General features: G+C 35.0%; 1 protein-coding gene across 9 annotated transcripts in view; it reads right to left on the reverse strand.

Moving 5' to 3' along the window:
- Positions 1 to 2,420: 2,420 nt before the first annotated feature.
- Kif21a (kinesin family member 21A) overlaps positions 2,421 to 20,934 on the reverse strand; it is a 156,529-nt gene continuing 138,015 nt past the window's right edge. For all 9 annotated transcript variants that reach the window (XM_074083125.1, XM_074083124.1, XM_074083127.1 and 6 more), the window contains 7 exons: positions 18,167 to 18,303; positions 15,613 to 15,793; positions 13,988 to 14,152; positions 11,566 to 11,683; positions 10,130 to 10,300; positions 8,724 to 8,923; positions 2,421 to 3,681 (listed from right to left, as the gene is read on the reverse strand). In XM_074083125.1, the coding sequence (XP_073939226.1) occupies positions 3,588 to 3,681; positions 8,724 to 8,923; positions 10,130 to 10,300; positions 11,566 to 11,683; positions 13,988 to 14,152; positions 15,613 to 15,793; positions 18,167 to 18,303 (1,066 nt within the window). In that variant the 3' untranslated portion in view covers positions 2,421 to 3,587. The remainder of the gene's footprint in view (positions 3,682 to 8,723; positions 8,924 to 10,129; positions 10,301 to 11,565; positions 11,684 to 13,987; positions 14,153 to 15,612; positions 15,794 to 18,166; positions 18,304 to 20,934) is intronic.

Raw genomic sequence — 20,934 nt, forward strand, 5'->3', positions numbered from 1 at the left:
AAAGAGATTGTATATCTTTTAAATTTTAATTGCAAATGTAGAAACTGCTGCAGTTGGTTTAAGCAGAAAGGAATTTAATGCAGGGGACTGAGGGCTTACAAAATGGTTAGGACTTAAGTATCTGCTAGGTTAATCCCCAGAACTAGCCCAGGATGTTATTGCCTTTGCCACAATTAGGAAGATAGGAACTAAGGACCCACTGTCCCATCTCTTGACTTTAACACCACTGGCCCGGCTGAGTATCAATAAAAAGCGCTCTGTGCCAGTCTCTCAACCCCTAAAGCTAGTAGGTACCCACTGTGGCCCTGTCATTGTGGCCCTGTCATTGTGGCCCCTGGAAAAACAAATGCCTCAACCACCCTACTGCAGACACAGTGATTCCTCCTCACCCCTCCTGTTGCCTGGGTTCATATGCTTGGTGGACACCAGGTTAATGTGGCATACAGGTGAAGAAAGTCTGAGAAACATGCTCTTTGCTTTTCCTAAATCTAACATATATAAAAAACATGCCAGATGATGTAGTGAACATCTGCCACTATTTTTGTCTAGCAAATTCCCTCAAATTATGTAATACCATATTTCATCAGTTCTAGGGAACATACACCATTTTTTCACAACTAAAAAAATTCTTGAAATTAGGTGCTTCTAATTATCAAAAGTATTTTAGACTTTCTCCTATGTTAGCAGATGACTAGTCAAAGAGGAAAGTAAATGTTCAATAAATGTTGGCTATTACAATTATCATCATCATCCAAAAGAGAGAGAAAGAAGAGAGGGAAAGAGGGAAAGAGTTATAGATTAATAGCAGCTGTAAATTGCTTACATTAACTGAGCATCTCATTATAGCTGGAAACTACAAGGATAAATAATTCTTATTTTTCTATCACATATAGTAGTAATCTGTTCACTTTATTTCTATAATTTACAAATGCAAAATCCAATTATGAGAAACTCCACAGTAGTTAGCAAATCAACTCCCCAGTAACAGAGCAAGAAAACAACCTATTCTGAGGATAAAAACAGAATTTGAAATGAGCCTGGGCTTAAGGTATAGAAAATGCTTGGGAAAAATAACAAATAGCAGAATGGAGCAATGTGGTACATGTTGATGATTTTAACTTAAATTTTATAGAAGAGTACATATCAGCTGGGAATTAAATAAATAAATGTGGTCATGTGAATCTGATACAATCTGAATTAATATGTTAAACTTTCTCATTACTCCTTGGCTAAAATGCAAGACTTGAATTGAAAGAAGAAATATACTTTTGCAAAAGAGAGGAGGCTCTTCTGTGTGCATGCAGGGGCCATGCCTACATTTAATACATAGGAAGGGGTAACCTGTTTTTTAAGTATTAGTGGTACTATTTTAACTGTTTCAAACAGTAAAGGCTGTTTTTTTAAACATAAAGGCTTTAGTCTTTATGGATCTTTATAGGTTAACATTATGTTTTAAAATGTAAAGTCTTAAAGCAGACCACCTCTTTTGAAACTCTTGAATTACTAGAATCAGATGCACACTGGCTGAGCCTCCAGCTTTTAAAAAAGTAGAGGCACTGATCTATGTACTTTGCACAAGCAAACACAGACCTTCATGGCATCTGATTGGACTGGAAGTCAGAATCAGACACATCTAAAAAGTGCTAAAGCATGCTGGGCTTTTCCCATCTGAGCACTTACCAAGTTGCAATATGAGTGCTGGTTTTATTATCTCTCTCCACTCAAAGAGCAAGTGTTAGCTTGGTCTTGCTATCTTTCACCTTTAATATCACACACACACACACACACACACACACACACACACACCCCTCTGGTGTATCCTTAATTAACATCTACTAAATAAATTAATTGTCAAATTAATGAGCAGTAGACTTGAAATTCAACAGACTTGTAATTTTTGCAAAATTACAAGGTAAACTCATCTTTCTCTTTCTAAGAAAATACTTCCCTTAAAATTTTTTCAATATTTTGCTGTGAAAGCATAGTACACATACAAAAAAGAGAATAAAGAAATATACGAAGGTACAACATTTAGGGCCTTAGTCAAAAAAAACCAGAACATTACTAGGACCCTGAACAGAAGCACCCTGTACAGTCTTTCTACTGCTGTACCCCCTGCCAGTCACTCTCCTCACCAAGTCTCAACATTTATGGGAATAACTTTTTTCTGTTTTACTACATTCAAATCCCTAACTGATGTCACTTGATTTAATTATTTTAATTCCTTTAAATACAGTTTCGTGGTCCACTAAGATGAAGTTACAGTTTACACTTTTCAAGAATATTTTGTATCCAATAAGCAAAGAAAGGAATTGTGAGGTATCAAAAAATGTCTTTGCTTATATTGCACATGATAAAACAGTTTTACACATATTGGCCATTTTCTTACAATTAGAAAAAGAATAACAGAATAAAAATAATCCATAGCAACATGTTTATTTAAGCACTAGCTAAGCTTTCATTTACACAAATATTTTCAGAGATAACTCACATAAGACAATATTATACCATCTACACAAAAAGTAAACTTGCAGAATTTACAACTGAATATTCTGAACAGATAAATTATATATCCTTTTGCAAAGTCCAATCTACAGCATTTAAAAATTCACACAGCCAAAATGCAAGATAGTCTCTCTTTACAATCTACCTATTTACATAGCTTTTTTCCCCCACAGATAATACTTCTCATCATAGCTACCAAGGTTCACAAACATAGTATATTTAAAATATATTTAGCAGCATATAAAAATTAGATAAAAGGGAAAGGAAATACTACTATTAAATTAAAAAAGAAATTAAAGGGTGATAATAGAAACAACTCTATAGGAAAATAGACCAAAATATCTTTCTGTTAGGACATCAAAAATGTTCACCATCACAGAATGTATGCCTACCCCTAATAAAACAACAATTTAATAGCATTTTAGTCCTGAGCACAGAATATAGCACAACTGCAAACTTTGGTCAATACAAGTAAATGCCAACATTTAACACAAACTGTTAAATATTCTTTGTTAGTAGATAATTCCATTTCATTAAAAATCATCAATAATATTTCCCCTATTTCATTTTTCTATTTCATTAAAAGAGTTTTGGAATCTGGGACTTACTCTTATAAGTATAAGAACACTTATAGACTGATAAGTATTCTTGACAAACAGATCTCAATTTGACTACCATTACCAATATGTTTAAATGTGTAAATGATCTGAACAGATTACATGACTGAGTTAACAGATAAGTGCACTGTATTCCAGGTGTGTTTTCTAACTGTCATAAAAGTAATTCAAATAGTTTGAAGGTGTCCTCTTATAGCTAGGCACAAAACTCCAGCCACAATAAAATTACGAATCAAGCAATATATCAATTGTAGAATAAATATGTATTGGTAGATATTAGAATTAAGCACACAGGATAGTACACAGTTTTACTAGAATACCATTTATATTTAACAGCTGGATTCAGATATATCTTCCAGTCAATCCCATTCATAAGTTTTTGTCTAATAAATGTGGGACATTTTAAATAAAGAACACACAGAGCATTATCACAGTATTCAGTTCATGACTTATCTTCATTCGTGTTTAATTACTGGCAATATCTTCCCCCAGATCTCCTGTGTCAGAGATCTGACCGTCTTGCAAATTTCGAGCCTTCCAAATCTTCACAGTTCGATCACTACAAAATAATAAATTTAAATTGGACATATGAACAGAAAGATAAAAAATAGCTTTACCCTTAATAAATGCAAATAAAATATATGAAATATACATTGTTGCATAAGCATAACAAATGTATTCACAATAATGTTAAAGATACTGGTTCATATTAACAACGTCTTGTGTTAGGTGTTGCTACATGCCTTTTACATACATTAACACATTTACTTTCTTTTAACTACATTAGAGACAGGTGCTGTACTTTTTGAGTCTTTTTGTTTGTTATTTGAGGCTATTAATTAATTTATTTATTTGAGGCAGGGTCTTACTATGTTCTCAAGCTGGTCTCAAATGCTAGGCTCAAGCTATCCTCCCTCCTTAGCTTTCCAAGTAGCTGGGATTATGATGACTTTTTTTATTGATGAGTAAATGATTACACAGATCACAAGATAAATGACAGAGATGGGATTTGAATCCAGGCAGTCTGGCTCCAGAGCCCCATCTGGATTTGTACTTGTTATTTTAGAAAACATATAATATGATATAGGGTCAGAAGTTGTTAGGCACAACAGCTCAGAGGAAGGTCACAGTGGGGCTTCTGCTCGGGGTGGGGGGGGGCTAGGTTAGGGTTTCCAGGGAGTTGGTGAATCTGGCCGTTGTCAGGGAGAACTACCTTGGATGAAGTCATCAAAAATGGCTACATAAAAAGATGGAGGCCACTGAAAAGTGGACTAATACAAAACCTAGTACAGAATATAGAAGATTAAATTATGTGTCAATCAGAAATAAATATTTACATTTTATAAAGGGGAAAAAGTGCTTCTGAGAAAATTAGTTTCTTTTACCCAGCATGTACATACTGGGCCAGTGATTAGACAATCCTATTTCTTACCACCTCACATGGCTTCAAGGAAATGTTTCTTTTCCCAATATTGAGATAAAACCAAAGCCAAAGAAAAAGAATTTCCACGAAATTTTATAGCTGAAAGGCATTTCAAGGGAAAAGGGAGTTTAGTGTGTCCCTAGTGTAACAGTAAAGAGCAGAGCTTAAAGAGAACCAGGCTTTGTGGATTTTAATCAGCTGTCTTCATCCCACGCAGCCCATACCCACGAGTAACAGAAGTAAGACATGGGCATTTATGCAGCCATTCCATTTAATCATTCCTTCAACCATTCACTCAGCAAATGCTTTCTGAGAACCTGCTATGTGCCAGGTACTGGTTCTGGGTGCTTGGGATGCAGTTTTTAAAACAAATTTTAAAAATTCAAATTACCCATACCCTCTGTCTTCACAGACCATACATTTTAGAAGAGGAGACTACAATAAACCATAATAAATAAAATAAATTAAGTGATAAATGATACAGAAAAATATAAGGTAAGCCCAGGTACAGTGGCTCACACCTGTAATCCCAGCTACTTGGAAGATGGAGATCAGAAGCACTGTGGTTCAAGGCCTGCCTGGAAAAAAAGGTAAAACCCCCATCTCAACCAGTGGCTATGCATGGTGATATGCACCTGTTAACTCAGCTATAGGGGAGACCATAGATAAGAGGGTTATGGTGCAAGGCCAGCCTTGGGCAAAATCATAAGACCACATGTGAAAAATAACTAAAGCCAAAAAGGGCTGTGGGAGTAGCTCAAGTGGTAGAGTGTCTGCCTAGCAAGTGTGAGGCCCTGAGTTCAAATCCCAGTGCCACCAAAAAGAAAAGAGAAAGTAGAACATGGCAGGGGGTTCAGCCTAGGTGACAAGAGAGATTGCAGTATTAAATAATCCACTTACTGAGAAAGATAGATTTTCAGGGAAGTCAGTATCTATGAGGGAAAATCAGAAAAGGCAAGAGGGAGGAAAAGAAGGAGGGAGGGAGAGACAAGCAGGAACAAATGCCCAAGGCAGGAGTGAGCTGCTTCATCAAAGAGTCAGAGTTAAAAGCAAGAGAGGCCACTGTAATACTGAGGGTCCTCAATCATGACCTCAACCCAGTTTGACTTGGCTTCTTTAACTTAAAGGTAGAACCAACAGGATTGGATATGGACTGTGAAAGAAAGGGAGGAATGAAAATTCTGCCCTGAGCAAATAAAACAAAGAAGCCCAATGGTTGAAATGAAGGCTGTGGAATAAGCAGGCTTTTTGTGAGAAAGATGAGAAGTTTAATTATGGATACATATGCTTAAGATGACTGAACCCCCACAATTAGCTATGGCAGAGTAACTTACATCAGATCAGCCTTTCTACTATAAATGAAGAGAAAACTTGACAAAAATACATGGAACAACTTTTTCCAGACACTGGGAGAGGCAGTATAGGACTGTGACCCCGCAGAAAAGGGAAACCAAGAAGATCAACTCTGTGACAGCCCTGGCTTTCTGCCTGGAAACATTTTTGGCTCTATCATACAGAGTGGAGGAAAACAAGCTGAGAGCCCCAGAATCACTGAATTGAAGAGACAGAAAATAGGAGCTGCAATCTACAAGACCAAGAAAAGACAGGAGAGAACTCTTCAGGGAAAGAACTCTAATAATTTCCACTGGTGGCCCTAGAGTCTAATACTTAGGCTGACATGAGTAAGGTGAGACTATAAAGCCAACAAAAAACAACTGTTAGGTATTTTACAAACCCCTTTGAACAATTAATATACACTTTTAAAAAATGAAGGACAGAAAGGTAAACAGGTCTTGTCCTGTTGGGAAATGGGGAGGGTGAGGGAGGGTGAATATGGTTGCTGTAACTTCATATACATGTATGAAGATAGAACAATGAAACCTATTGAAATCATCCTAAGAAAGGGGAGGGGGGATACATCTAATCAAGATACGTAAATGTCACAGTGAAACTCCCCTGTACAACTAATATATGCTAACAAAAATGCAAAAAAAAAAAAAAAACTACTAGGATAAATTGAACAGTTCCCAGAGTTCACACAGGTCTATGATACATTCAGGTTCTTGCCTGAGCAGTATCATTGAATACCTTGAATATTCAGTTGAAATTAGAGGACTTAGATCTTACTAGAAGAATTAACTAGTCCTATTGTAAAGGCTATTCTAGACCTGCCTAAAAAAGCTTAAAAACAAGTCTTAAAAAAGATGAAATTGAACCACAAGCATTTTAACTGCCTGACAAAGCCTAAAACCAAATACTCACAATGCAGTGCTATAACTTCCAAAATCTACCAGAGTATTATTTAACATAAAAAGAAGGAAAAATATGACCATTAATCACAAGAAAAATAAATGACACCAGTCAGAAATGATAGATATGATGGAATTACTACATAAGGTTCTTAAATTATGTGTCTAAGTTTTCCTACCTATAAAATAGAGGTTTCAATAATAATACTTACTTTCTAAAGTCAGTATAAAGGACTAAATTAGTTAATTCCCACAAAGCACTTAGAAAAATGCCTTGCAGACAATAAGCACTAAACAGATGTTTGATAAATAAACAAACAAAACTAATTTTAAAATAGGCCTTGGAGCACTTGCCTACCATTGAACGAGGCTCTGGGGTTTAGCCCCAGTGGTGCAAGAAAAAAAAAGCTTTTAGCTATTTAGATTTTATTAGCTATTTCCCTATGATTTTGAAAATGTATAGCCAATACATTTGCATCTGATGTGCCTTGAGTAAACTGAAAAAGCTTAGCTCTTCAAAAATGAGATCACATCATGAAAGAGGTATAAGCACAGTTACTTCACACATCCACCTCACATCTCCCTGATACACTGTTATATTGAGGGTCTCACAGCTTCCAGTACATTATTTTCAGTAAATTATCAAGGATGCAATAAGTTTCCAAGAAAATAAGCAAAAGTAGAGAACCTTAAAGAAGTAGTGCATCTTGGATATAGCATCATGAAACATCAGAGATAATCACCTCAGAAAAACAAAATGTAATGGCTTTCATGTACTTTAAGGATGAAAACAAATCTAAATGAGAGAAGGACTCTCACAGGAACAAAGCAGAGTTTTCAAAATTAAATCAGGATTTTTCTATGGACTTGGGATAGAGTGGGTCAAGGTGGTGTTCAAATTAAATTAAAATCAGTGACACACAAATAAAATAGGGAGATTTTTATGTTAGGTATTCATGGGGAATTACAATCTATCTCAGAACAATACTTCACAATGTAAAACATATGCTTTCCTATCCAAAGTGCTTGCAAACACACTATGTGTGCCATGTTTATGGTCACTGCAGCTTTCCATGTCCTTGAAGCATCTTCCTAAAGGTCCCTGTCTCAGGGAGGCCTTCAGTGACCACTGTACCTTGTAACCCTGCCCTTATTTATTTTTCACCATTGCACTTATTACATCTAATACACTTGACTTGTTTATTTTCTGTTTCTTCTCATTAGGGTGGGAACTAGAGTTTGAACTGTTTTGCTTACTGCTCTATTCCCAAGAGTCTCGAACAGCACCTAGCACATAGGAGATTCATTGTGAACTAACAAACCAATGAAGGTATCAATCGATCAATCAAGTCACACATAGAGGGAGAAAGCAGATGTTGAGACCATATTCTTACACTTTTATAGGAGGAAGAAGCAGAGAGAGATTTTTTTTAAAGAATGTGTCATAATAATGAAGAGTGGCAAGTTTTTCACCTTCCTCAAAACAAAACTCTTTAGAAATTTGTCATCTGTAAATTATTTTTTAAAAAATGAAAATCACCAAGGACAGATCTGGCAGCAAACTTCCTATTATAAACAAGAATGTCAACACAGGAATAACACTCTTGTCTTGCAACCTGGAAGCCTCATTTCAGTGTTAATAGTATATATAAAAACCATAAATTAGGAACTGGGAGTGGTGTGCATACCTATAATCCAGCACCCGGGAGGCTGAGGCAGGAGGATTGCGAGTTTAAGGCCATCCCTGGCTATATAGCAAGACCCTCTCTGAAAATAAATAAACAGAATAAAATGAAGAAATAAATAAGACCTCTTAAAACAAACACTAGAATGACCATAACAAAATGGTTCCATGTATTTAATGTTTCTAGATATTTACAACTTATAATACTTGTTAAATCTGAACACAACCCACATGGGAAAACTTACTCGGCTGCAGTAAAAATATGGGTGGAATTGACACAGATGGCATTGATAGGACTGTCATGACCCTTCATCTCTCCAACTGGCACAAAGGTATCCATGTTCCAGAGTTTCAGAATGCCCCCTCTGCAGCCACTGAGCAAAACAGGGTGGCCCGGCACCACTCCCAGGGCACAGACCCAATCCTTGTGTGCATTTGGAACTTGCTGAGAGAAAAAAAAAGAAACCAGCAGCTTAAAGGGAACCTACCAAATCTGACATCTTCACACCAAAATAAGTCACAATAACATTCATGGATAAAATCAGTACCTGGAATACTGAATGACCCAAAGATTATAAAAGTTCATTTTCCACATGATCATTCAGTGAGTTAAAGAAATGAACATGTAATTTTCTCCCCATTTGCCTCACTAATGTCTATCATTGTTACCAGTATTAAAGATCCCTAGTGTTTATCTACAGAATCTAAAACACTCAGTTTTTAAACACCACATGTAATATGTATATGGTCTGCCTCATAAAATCATTGGTTTAAACTTTTGGTAGCAAATAGAGAGGCCTAAAGTTTTTGCAGAAGACTGGAGATTTTATATGTACATACATATGTATGTCATGATGAGCAAAATAACAAAACTATACACACAATATAAACATCATAGCCACAAATGTATGTCTACAAGAAAAGCTTCTGAAAGCAGTATATATATATATATATATATATATATATATATATATATATATATATATGCATCTCATACCAAGTTTTTTCTGTTCCTACTCTTGCTACTTGTTCATTTTGTCTGCATGTGCTGGTTATACTTACAGCAACTGCAATGCATACATATGTTTATATGTATCAATATGCATATATAAAGAAAAGCTTGAAATAGTGAGCAATTTCATCTATTAGCTAATTTCTTCCCCTAAGAGATGGTAAAAAGATACCAACATTTGAATTTGTTGATACAACACTTCAACCCAACTATCATTCTGTGGGAAACAAAGAGCACCCCCACTCCCAGATGTGTGAAGATGCTTCAGTTCACGAGCAATTATTTAATTACTCTTGACTTCAGCTAAACTTGGTGCTCCTCAGGATGTATATACATAAAAAATTACTGAAATGAGAAACTGTAACTGCTCTAGTCCAAGACTGCTTATATTTAAGAAACACATGTGTGAGGCAACTCCAGATTTTTCAACTCTTACCAGTGTCTGTTCTCTTATCTAGCAGGTATTAAGTGTTGAATATTTCTCTTCTCCCAGTGATTGTGATAAAATTTTCCTTAAGAGGAAGCCTTGATTAAAATTATCCTTAAACAATGAAAATTTACATAGAATCTCTTCAAGTTCTCATATAAAATACTGTCTTTGAAATGCCCACTCCATACCACAAAAAGGCTGTACATTACCTGAAGAAGGTCTTTTTGAGCTAAGTCCCATTTTTTGATTCCATTATCCCTGGACCCACTAAATAGGTTATCCCCTTGAATGGTCAATGCTTCTATGCCGTCATAATGAGGAGGCTCAAAATTGTGGGTAGGACTCACAGTTCCAAGAGCACCTTCAGTTACATCAAACATCTGAAAAAAACAAGAAGAAAACAGTTATCCCACTCAACTTTCAAATAAGCAACCTGCAAGCGCACATTCATAGAAATGCATATACATGCATGTTAATCAGACATACATGTTTTGTTACAATGTTTTAATAAATTAATTAAACTCATATGATTGACACTGAGAGTGAATCTGCACCCTGTTTCACACTAATTTTGCTTTCCTGTCACATGCTTTCATGTCTGCAGGCTTTTAAGAAAGGCAACTAGATTGTCTCATATATGAGAATATTATGTTACTAATGAAAATTCTACCTATCAATCCAGTTGAAATTCAAACAAACAATATAATTGTTATTCAATGACTATGAGGCAGCTCTGCAGTCCTGGAGGTCATCTCCAATTCCCTAAAGCTGCAATTCAAAAACCTCGTCACTTTTCTCAGCTGCCCTCACCTCTCTTGACCAATAGCCCTGTGCTTTCCTGAAAATCTAGGCTGACTAAAAATAAACTTTGTGGACTTTCCCCTCCATTTTAAAAGTTTCCTTATATCTTCAAATATCATTTTTCCCTGCCCTTCTTCAGAGGTTAACGTATACATCACTTCCAAGGTTTGCATCTATGATCTGCCTCTGCCTCCTCCCACCTTCGTCAATTGCCTCCACTCCCTTTCATCCCTTCTCCACCCAGCCTATTTCCTAAGCATAGGCGCTTCCTTACAGGTTCTACCTAACAAAACAAAACAAAACACTTTCCTCTTTTTATTCCTATCATTCCTGCAGGTATAGCTGCGTTAGTCAGCTTCATTCTCCCTAGCCAACTCATCAACTCTTACTCCTTGAACACCTGCTTCTATGTGAATGGTATAGAAGCCATCTCTATCATAACTTGTCCTGCTCTGGACATGCATTTCTAACGGCATGCTGGCTTGCACATGATGTCCTCTGTTGCCTTTGTCTTATCAAATCAACATTTCTAGAATCAAACTGTCCTCACTTTACAGAAAATTTCATAAAATGGAAAGATGGAGGATGAGACTCAATCAGCAGAAGACCAAGCTAAAATATTTTTAAAATCCCTCCTAAATTATCTCCTATGATAAATGAGAATACATAATTGAATAATAAAAAATGAGGAAGTATGAATGAGGAAAAGATTATGGAAAGAGAAGCAAAGGCTAGAAAAAGGAGAAAAGAAAACTGGTTAAGACAACGGGGTCTTCAATGAGTCTGTTTACTTCAAAACTACCACTAAGCAGGCAAATATAATTCAAAACTCTGTAATGCATACTTTGATGTAATGATCCTTAGAGCCAGTGATGATTAGATCTTGTCCATTGGAAATCTCATCTACAGTAAGGCACATAACAGGGCCCAGGTGTCCTGTTAACTTTCCTGTAGACTGAAACCTTTTAAGAAGAAAGAAAAATTATTTTGTTTGAAAACATTTCTTAGCAAGATAGAACTAAGCCTCAAAATAGTCTATGGTCTTTCATAAAATTGTAAAACTGGTTACTAGTTGTTTCTTTTTTATTTCAGTTCCACTTCTGTGTAAGTGTTTAAGAGTCAAACTCAGCCAAACTAATATATTCCAAGACGGAAGTGGGATAGTCCTAGATAAGTTATTTCAAAGCTAATTAATGTAGTGTAGGTAGTAAATAAAAAAAGCAAAAAAATTCTGAGAAATTACTAAATGCTTATTTTAACTCCTACCAGATAAACTTTAATCTATTAATATCTGAACATATGACAGTTCAAATTTGTACTTGAATAAATTAATGTTATCACCGATATAACTATAAAATCAATAAAAATAAAAGTAAATGTAAATTTATTTTATTATGCACATACATATATTTTCCATACATAACACATATACACTCATACACCACATATACACACATATATACATATATATACCAATTCACACATATGTGTGTCCATGTGTATATCAGAAAATAAGTAGTATAGTTCATCAATTATTAAAAAGATAAGAAAATGGCCAGGTCATATCTGATTTGTAGAAAAATATAGTCAGCAGGGTATGGCGGCACACACCTATAATTCAGGAGGAGAAGCTGAAGCAGGAGGATCACTTGAGTGCAAGAGTTCAAGACCACCTTGTGAAACAAAGCAATATTCCACCTCAAAAAAAAAAAGTATGAACGGCAATTGTCATAGAGAGACTATAAACCTGTGTCATAGTCCCACCTCTAATCAAACTGCTAGAATACAGTGATCCCTTTAACTTCTAAGATATTATAGTTTTTTAAAAACTATTGTTAATTATTTTGTTATGAATCTATATTTAATCATGTTACTGAAACCAACCAGGTTCCAAAAGATGTAACTTAAGAAAATAAGTATAAAGACTTCCAAGCATTGATGTCTTTTGTACCTTGTATTATGATTTTAACCATCTACCTCCATGGAACTCTTTACTACAAGCTGAATGTAATATCTTTAAGAATAAATGACAGTCTCACCTCTTTTTAAATTTTTGTAAGTAAGCACTGTTTTTAATTTCCATGTGTTATTTCTAATATAGTATTCAGGACTGAGGTTTTTAATCTATTTATCTATAAATTATGTGTATTATACTTTCTCAGTCATGCTTTGCAATGTTACAAATTACAACACTAGTTCTTCTCAAAGCTTTTCAAATACATATCCATTTGATTTAATACTGGCAAGTGTCCTGTATTCCCTGAATTGTGAACCTTACTATAATATTCTGTCACAGCCTGTAAGTGGTCTTTATCCTCCATTACAACACAAATTCCAAGAAGGCAGAAACCACAGTTGCCTTGCTTAGTCTTTAGTCCTAATGCCTACCATATTTTTGATGCAATGTTTGTCATATTGGTGCTCAGTAAATATTTGTTAACTAATAAAAAAATGTTCTCTTGCTGCCAAAATTTTAAGAACAGAAAAATAAGCAAAATGAACACTGCACTGAAGAGGAAAAAATGCTCACACTTCATGGCAAATAAAAACCAAGTGGAAGATGAAATGCTTTACACTTCAATTTACCAATGTTTTTCTTTTTAAGCACTTTTTTTTTTTTTTTTTTTGCAGTGTGGGGGCTTGAATGCAGGGCCTACACCATAAGCCACTCCACCAGCCTTTATCTGTGATGGGCTTTTTCAAGATAGGGACTCACAAACTATTTGCAGGGGCTGGCTTCAAACCATGATCTTCCTGATCTCTGTCTCCTGTAACTGGGATTACAGGTGTGAGCCACCTGCATGCAGCTACTTTTTCTTCTTAATACCTCACAATTTTTATATATCTTATTATATATTCACAAAAACCCTATGAAAATTTATGTTCAAAGTTATTAAATTAATTTTATAAACTGAAAAAAAGTTCAGGTAAAGAATGTTTAAGTGATGTTGTGAAAATGAATCTTTCAAAGGTACTGGTGAAATTTGTAGGCGAATCTTCACAATTTTTAGACAACAATTAAGAAAGTATAACATAATTCTCTTTTTCTCTATTCACTTTTCCTACCAGCAACGCAGATTAAAGGAAGAGAAAATTGTGAGTTTGTGAAAGAAAATAGAAGAGATATTTTGGGGTACTGTACTGAAAAAAGTCCATGATTTTACATTAACTTCTAAGACTATAAAAATTAGATTTCACAAGCATCGTTATTACTGTCTGAAGTTGTATTTGCCATATTGAAAAGGTACATTTTCTAAAACTTCTACCTTTTAAGATCCCACATTCTGACGGCATTTCCAGAAGCTGCATAAAGGAAAGTGCCAGTTGGATTCAGTGCAATTTGATTGATTTGATTCTCTCCAGAAGGAATAGCCACTGTCCGGCTGGTACTTGCAGAACAAGCATCTCCAAGAGTAACTTGGCCTGAAGACCTGAACAGATACAGAGTCACAGAAAACAAGTCACATTGCCTATAGTTTCTTGAATTCTTAGGAAACTAGCTGTAAACAATAACAACTTGTCTTTTTTAATCACCATACATGAAATGCCTAGCATACATACAATAGGTATTTGGCACATCCATGTAAATGTTTGGTGAATAAGTGAATATATGAATGAATAAAACAAGATGATAGGTTTAAAACTCTCACTGTATGTGTCTATTATAATGCTTAGAAATTCCAGGCCCTGAACTGGGGATGACCAAATCATCATTCAGAAAAGTTAATTGATACAAGTGCCACAAACATAATGCATTTTGCTTAGTTTCCAGAAGTCCCCTGCAGACCTAGAGCACATCTTTTGTATATGAATTGTGCCTTTCAGGACTAAAGACATTGAGGATATTTTAAATTATTTGCAGATTTCTGTTTACTTTAACCGAATCACAAATGGAGAGTATACACTATGTTCTAAAGACTTAAACCTAACTTATTTTGATTTCCTCAGGTAAATTTTAGATGCTGAAATTTTTTCTTAAATTATGAAATGTTTTCTCTGTTAACCTCTAAAATATTAAGTTATAACCAGTCTTTTCAAATTTAATTTGAGTAACTCAACTAGACTGGTAAATTTCTAACTTAAGATACAGTGTTCTTTCTCTATATAACTTCCCTAAAGAGACCTGTATTTAGTACAGGAAATAATTAGTAGCTCTCAAATAATAAACTAGCTCTGAAAAGTTAGTATCTATTATTTCTACTCTATAGATCAGTAAACATGAAATTTTTTCAATGCTCCCTTCTCTCATTTAAACAATGACAGAGTTCACCTCAATTTTGATTTTGTGAGTTTGCTAATCTCGTGGCAAAAGAATCATTACTTCTTTTACATTTTAAAGACATTTATAATAACAGAAACTGAATATCAAACTCATCTTTCAATTTTCCAACACAATCTGAAGCTGCAAATTTTGTGCTAACATCATAGTATCTCCATCCAAAGGGAAAAAAAAATCAAAACAGAAATACTCTGTTATTCAATTCTTGTTAATTAAAGGTTGCAAGTAATTCCTTACCACCTACAATAATGATTTCAGCCATTTTCATGGATTTGTATTTATTTATTGAATCAAGTAATATAAACCATTTGACTCCATAAAGTAGTAAATAGTATGAACATGCAATACCTTATTATTTGGGTAGAAGAAAAACTGAAATGTATACTCAGTCACAGATCAAATAGTTTATCCCTTCCTGTTTAACATTCTACTCTTTTTTCACTTTTTTCCTCCTTACTTTATCTGTGATTTACTATGAACACTTTAGCCTGCTCTGAGCAGTAGACAGGTGTTAAAAAAAGACCCACTAAAATGAATTTATAGCCTTATATTTCCTAATATTTTGTTAAAAAAAAACCTACTTGACCCTTATGTTATTTTTAAATTACTTACGTCAGGGTTCGAATGCACTTTGCTGAATCTCTGATATCCCACACCTTAATATAAGATGTTGACACAGTGAAGACCAAACTGGTATAATTACAGTATTTTACAGATACCACATTGTTGGGATGACCCCCCAGGGACATTATCTCCTGCCCAGTCACTAGATTCCATACTTTACAAGTACGATCTAAAACAGACAAATACAAATAGAGGAAACACTGTTAATACAAACTAGTTTAGATTCTCTTAACAGTAAAAATTATTTAAACAATTTCTCTTCTGTAAGAAAGAAGTTTGAAAAGAAAATTAGTTATCCAATTAACGTGAAACAGATATCCTAAATTTGTCCTGATCTCTACAACAGGTTCATCGGCAAGGTAGGTGTACAGTGAGGTGTAGCGAGCTCCTGGTCCACCAACCTAACTGGGGGTGCCTGGAGATGCAGAAAGGACAAACGATAGAAGACAGACATGCAGGGCGCTGGATTGGAGACGCACAACAGCCTCGTTAACTTCTTTTCTCTATTATTCTCTGTTACTTTGCTTCTGTTCTCTATTCTTTAAGGCCTTACTTCTTTACTATTCTTTAAAACCTTGCTTCTTTTCTATTTTTAAAGTCTTTTTCCTTAGACTCACTCTGTCCCATGTTCCCTTTAATCTCTCTTAAAGTCTTGGTCCTCACATTCACAGATACACAACAGCAGCCATGTCTAAAAACTGCATTAGCATAGCTCGTCTTGGTCCTTAGACTTACACCGTAACCATGTTCTATAGCTTTTCTTTAGCTTAGCTTTTCTAAAGCCTGTGTATAAAGTTCTCCGTGCAGAAAGCTCCTCTGGTGGAGACACACAGCAGCCAGCAGCAGTGGCAGCTTTAGCCTCACAAGCAGCCGGCAGGCAGCCAATCAAAATCCCTTGTCCTCCTTCAGCAAGTCTTTTCTATCCAGTGGTAAACAAGGAGGTGGAGCAACAGTTCTCAGGGAGCGTTTGACACTGCAACAGGAGAAACCTGCATTCCTACTTCTCTGAACTGTAAACAACTTAAGAACAGCAGCTGTGCTGCATTTTGTCTTGTCCCCTTCTGCAGCTGGGGCCGTGACAAACTCAACCTGTAGATCATTGGACACAACTGTGCTTATGTCAAGTTTTCACAGGCTTCTCTTAATCCACTCCCCACAGTGAGGGATGTCTGGGATATGTGTATGTGGTATTTAAAAATAATTGTGTAAAATTTTGAAATAGTTATATCAAAAGAGTCTTACTTGAAATTGTCCCTAAATTTAAAATGGACATCTTAAATCAGCCTCTTTAAAACATTCTCCTTTGGTCACGTTCCAACTGCCCCACAATGCTAACTATATATACTGCCAAGCATACACATCTTTCCTTTCCAGTGGAATGATGGATTTTATTTTTATTTTGACCCAAAAACATAATCACAAAAGTATCCTATTTTGTTTTCCTGGCATGTTGAATATCTAATCATCCTGGAGAGAAAATTTAATTTGAATCATTAGAAAAACATATTTTCTAAAACACATTTTTTAATTGGGGAATTTCCATTGGAATTTTAATTGGTATCATTGTCATTACCCTCAAATCATTATGGTCCCTCTAGATTCTCATATTTCCCTCATAGATAATGAATAAGAAATGTTTGCTGATTAACTTGAATATTGGAATATCCTTAAATGATAACAAGAACAACAAAACCCTTTTTTTACTAACTCTCTAAGTTCTCATGCATGCTTTCTTTTTTACCTCTTGAGCCTCATTGTCACTAATTATCTTACTTTATTCTACTTTTCGACCCAGTTGGACTTAGTTTCCAAGCATACCTCCTCAGTCTCTACTAACATGTCCTATAATGTTGATTATCCATCTTTATTCCAATCATCCTATAAAACTCATCCTAAATTCCTCCTGGTCAAAGTCTTCCTTGGTTTTCACACCTGGGCATCTCTCCCATTTCTGAAACCCCCAAACACTTTAAAGCATTTACAGCTGTTTGCAATTGCAGCAAAGTGTAAGGTAAGTACACAGGGTTGGAGATCTAGGTCCCTAATCCCAATTCTTTTACTTACTAGCCAAATTGATACAAACTATTTAATCTCTTAAATACTGAGTTTCTGCAGCTGTAACATGAGGCTGCAAACTATTGCATTGGCACTGTTGTGAGAATTAAAAGATATATAGTGCTTTGTAATCACTGATATGTATGTAAAAAATGATAACTGCTTCTGTCTTATTCTTTTTTTACCACATTGTATATTCCAGTGGCCTTTCATGAATTGTATATCAATATGCATTACAAAATCCAGAAACTTGCATGCACTGGATGCCCAGTTACTGAAGTTAATGAGTTCTCTCTGCTTCATTCACAAAACAAACAGAGGTTTTTTACCTTCTTCCAAGTTATGCAATGGTTTTATATAATTTAAGAGGTGAGCAAGCTTATCAGATTCTCATTAGGTGTTAAATAGTTTCACTTTTTAAGAGCCTGTTAAAAACTTAGCTATTAAAAATCCCTGTTAAATATCCACATTAGATAACTAGTAGCACCTTTTGATCCAGTGAAGAGGAGATCGTCAGTGGAATCCACACAGAGCACGGCTTTTGTATGCCCTTCAGCTATGTGGACACACTGAAGTGGAGATGCTCTGATTCCTTTTGAAGCAGGAAATGGGTTGATTATACCCCTGAAGTAAGGAAAAACAAACAAAGATTTACTTCATAGTTTTATTGTAAGACCAGGTTTAATTTTTTTCCCTGATTTAAAAAAAACCTTTATGAGCAATTAGTAAAAAAAATCCAGACTGCTCCCTTGCTTCCTTTTTAAACAAAAGAGCAGAGAAAAGTGTAAAACAGTTACAGCAGTGATGGAGTGTATCAACTAATCAGGCATCTGCTAGCACCTGTGTTCCACTAACAGCAAAACATATGATGGGTCTGGATTTTCTTATCACCCATTTCATCTCTTCAAAGTTTAAAGCAGCAATATTGGATGTTGTGTGAGTGTACTTAATTCTGGCAAATAAGAAAGTAGAAATGATGAGTAACTGAAAGAAATGACTTTGTATCATCCTGATGTGTAACTCTATGTCAAAAAGAATGTGCTGGAGAAAGCATAACATGAAGTATCTAAACTACTAAGAAAGCAGTTTTCAACAAAAACTGAAGAAAATATAGGAATGACTCAATGAACAGAAATTTAAGGGAGGTTGATTTAAAAATATCAGCAATTCTGAGAAAAAACTAATAATCTCAACATTTAAAAACAAGAAAAATGAGCATGCTGGTGCTCATAAATTTCTCACAAATGTAATGTTCCTAGAGTTTCTGGGCTCTGCACTATAGAAATATGAAGATTATCAAAACACTATCCCTATTAGGATAGGGTTGGAATTAAAATAATTGTTTAGGGAAGGCTAAAGATGAAAGTGAATGAAGACATGTTAAATCTATCATTCAAAGGTATCCTAGCCAGAGCAAGAAGAAAAATTAGATTGAAATGTCCATATAAGGCATACTATTAGGAGAAATATATGGATTAAGTAACAACTTTAATTTCTATCTTCCCAACGAAAGAATAATCTTCAAGAGGCAAGAGACAGAGTGACTAAGAAAAAAAATATGAGCCCAAGATAAGTGAGAACTGACAAGGGAAACTTATTCAATGAGCTCAAATAGTTCTATTTTTAGGTTACTGTGTCATAGAGTTTTGAAAGTGTGTATCATTGTGGAGGAAAATCATTATCAGTACTCTGAGAAATCACAAAAGATCAAAAAGGGTATTAAACAGGTAGACCTGATTTTCCAAAAGAAGTAGATTTCAGATAAGGTAAAACCTTGTTGAGTCTCACAGAGGAAAATATTAAACAAACCATTTTAAACACTTAAAAATATATACTCAGCAATAAGAAATAACCCACACTCACCAATCTCCTGGGAAAGTTCTTTGAAGGGTTGACAGGCAGAAAATTAGAGGAATGTCATTTATACAATGTTTGCTGACTTCAATGAAGCCCACATTGTAAGCCTTCCCAATAACATCCTTGAGGTAAGTATGGAACTGTTATAGCAAAGCAGTCCCAGTGGTGGCTAACAAGTCATAACTAACCTAAAGAGTTGATGTCACTGGCAATCTGGGAGAGCCTAGGTGTCTAATCAATCTTTTTCTATTCCTAAAAACAGAGGTGGCATGCTGGTTACTGATACCCCAAGGTACTGGATACTGTATTATACTGCCTGGAAAAAAAATCACTGAAACAAAAATTCATTTATTTTATGTACCTATTTAGCACTAAAAATAATCACTGGGTAAAATTTAAACAAAATATTTGAGTCAAAGATAGAATTACGCAAGTCAAAAAAAGAATCAACGGTAATCTAAGTTTTAAAAACTAAAGGGCTGCATCTGTTGAACACAAGACAGAAAGATTGGTTCTTTTAGCAGTATGATCAACAGCTTATTAAATGGAAGTAAATATTTCAGGAAGATGTCCTGGATATACTGTGCTGTGCCAAAGCCACATTTTGAGTGGAGTTTAGCTCTAGATATCACATTTAAAGACCACTGAGAACCTAGAACCTTTCCAAACAGTAGAAGCAGAAGAAAGACTTATTACTTAAGAAACAGATGATGAAAATAGAACTACTAAGCTGATAAAAGAACATACATTGGAGACAAGACACAAAAGCATAATTAAACGATTGAATATTTAAAGGGCTGACACATATACACAAAAAAGACATTAAAATTAGTTCTCATATAGTTGAAGAGGGCTGGTGAAAGAATAATGAATAGAAATTTAAAGGAGGTAAGTTTAGACTCAGCCAAAAAAAAGCTCAATATTTAAGATGTAGTTGCAATGATTTCAAAAGTGAAAGGAGTTTATCATCACCAGAAACGATGCCAGGAATTATCATCTCTGGGTATACAAAGTGCACTGCTATTATTTGCATATGTGTGTCAATTTCAGGTTCTTGAAGGTAATTTTCAATAGCTAGTTTATAATCTAAATTCAAACAAATTAAAACTGTAAAGAGAAACGGGGTTAGAGGTGGGAAGATGAGTTTGAGGCCAGCCTGGGCCAAATTAGCAAAACTTTATCTCAAAAATAAAATACAAACAAGAGGGCTGGGAACGTGATTCAGGTAGTAGAATACAAGTGTACAACCCTGGGTTCAATCCCCAGCACCTCAAAAAACAAACAAACAAGCAAGACTTGAAATAGAAATAAAACCCCCTCGAAAGTCTGAACCTGCCATTTTGATATTTTATTGATATAAACTTTATAGCTATGAACTAAGGGCATCATGTTTATAAA

The sequence above is a fragment of the Castor canadensis genome, chromosome 8 (genome assembly GCF_047511655.1).
Source record: "Castor canadensis chromosome 8, mCasCan1.hap1v2, whole genome shotgun sequence".
Lineage (NCBI taxonomy): Eukaryota > Metazoa > Chordata > Mammalia > Rodentia > Castoridae > Castor > Castor canadensis.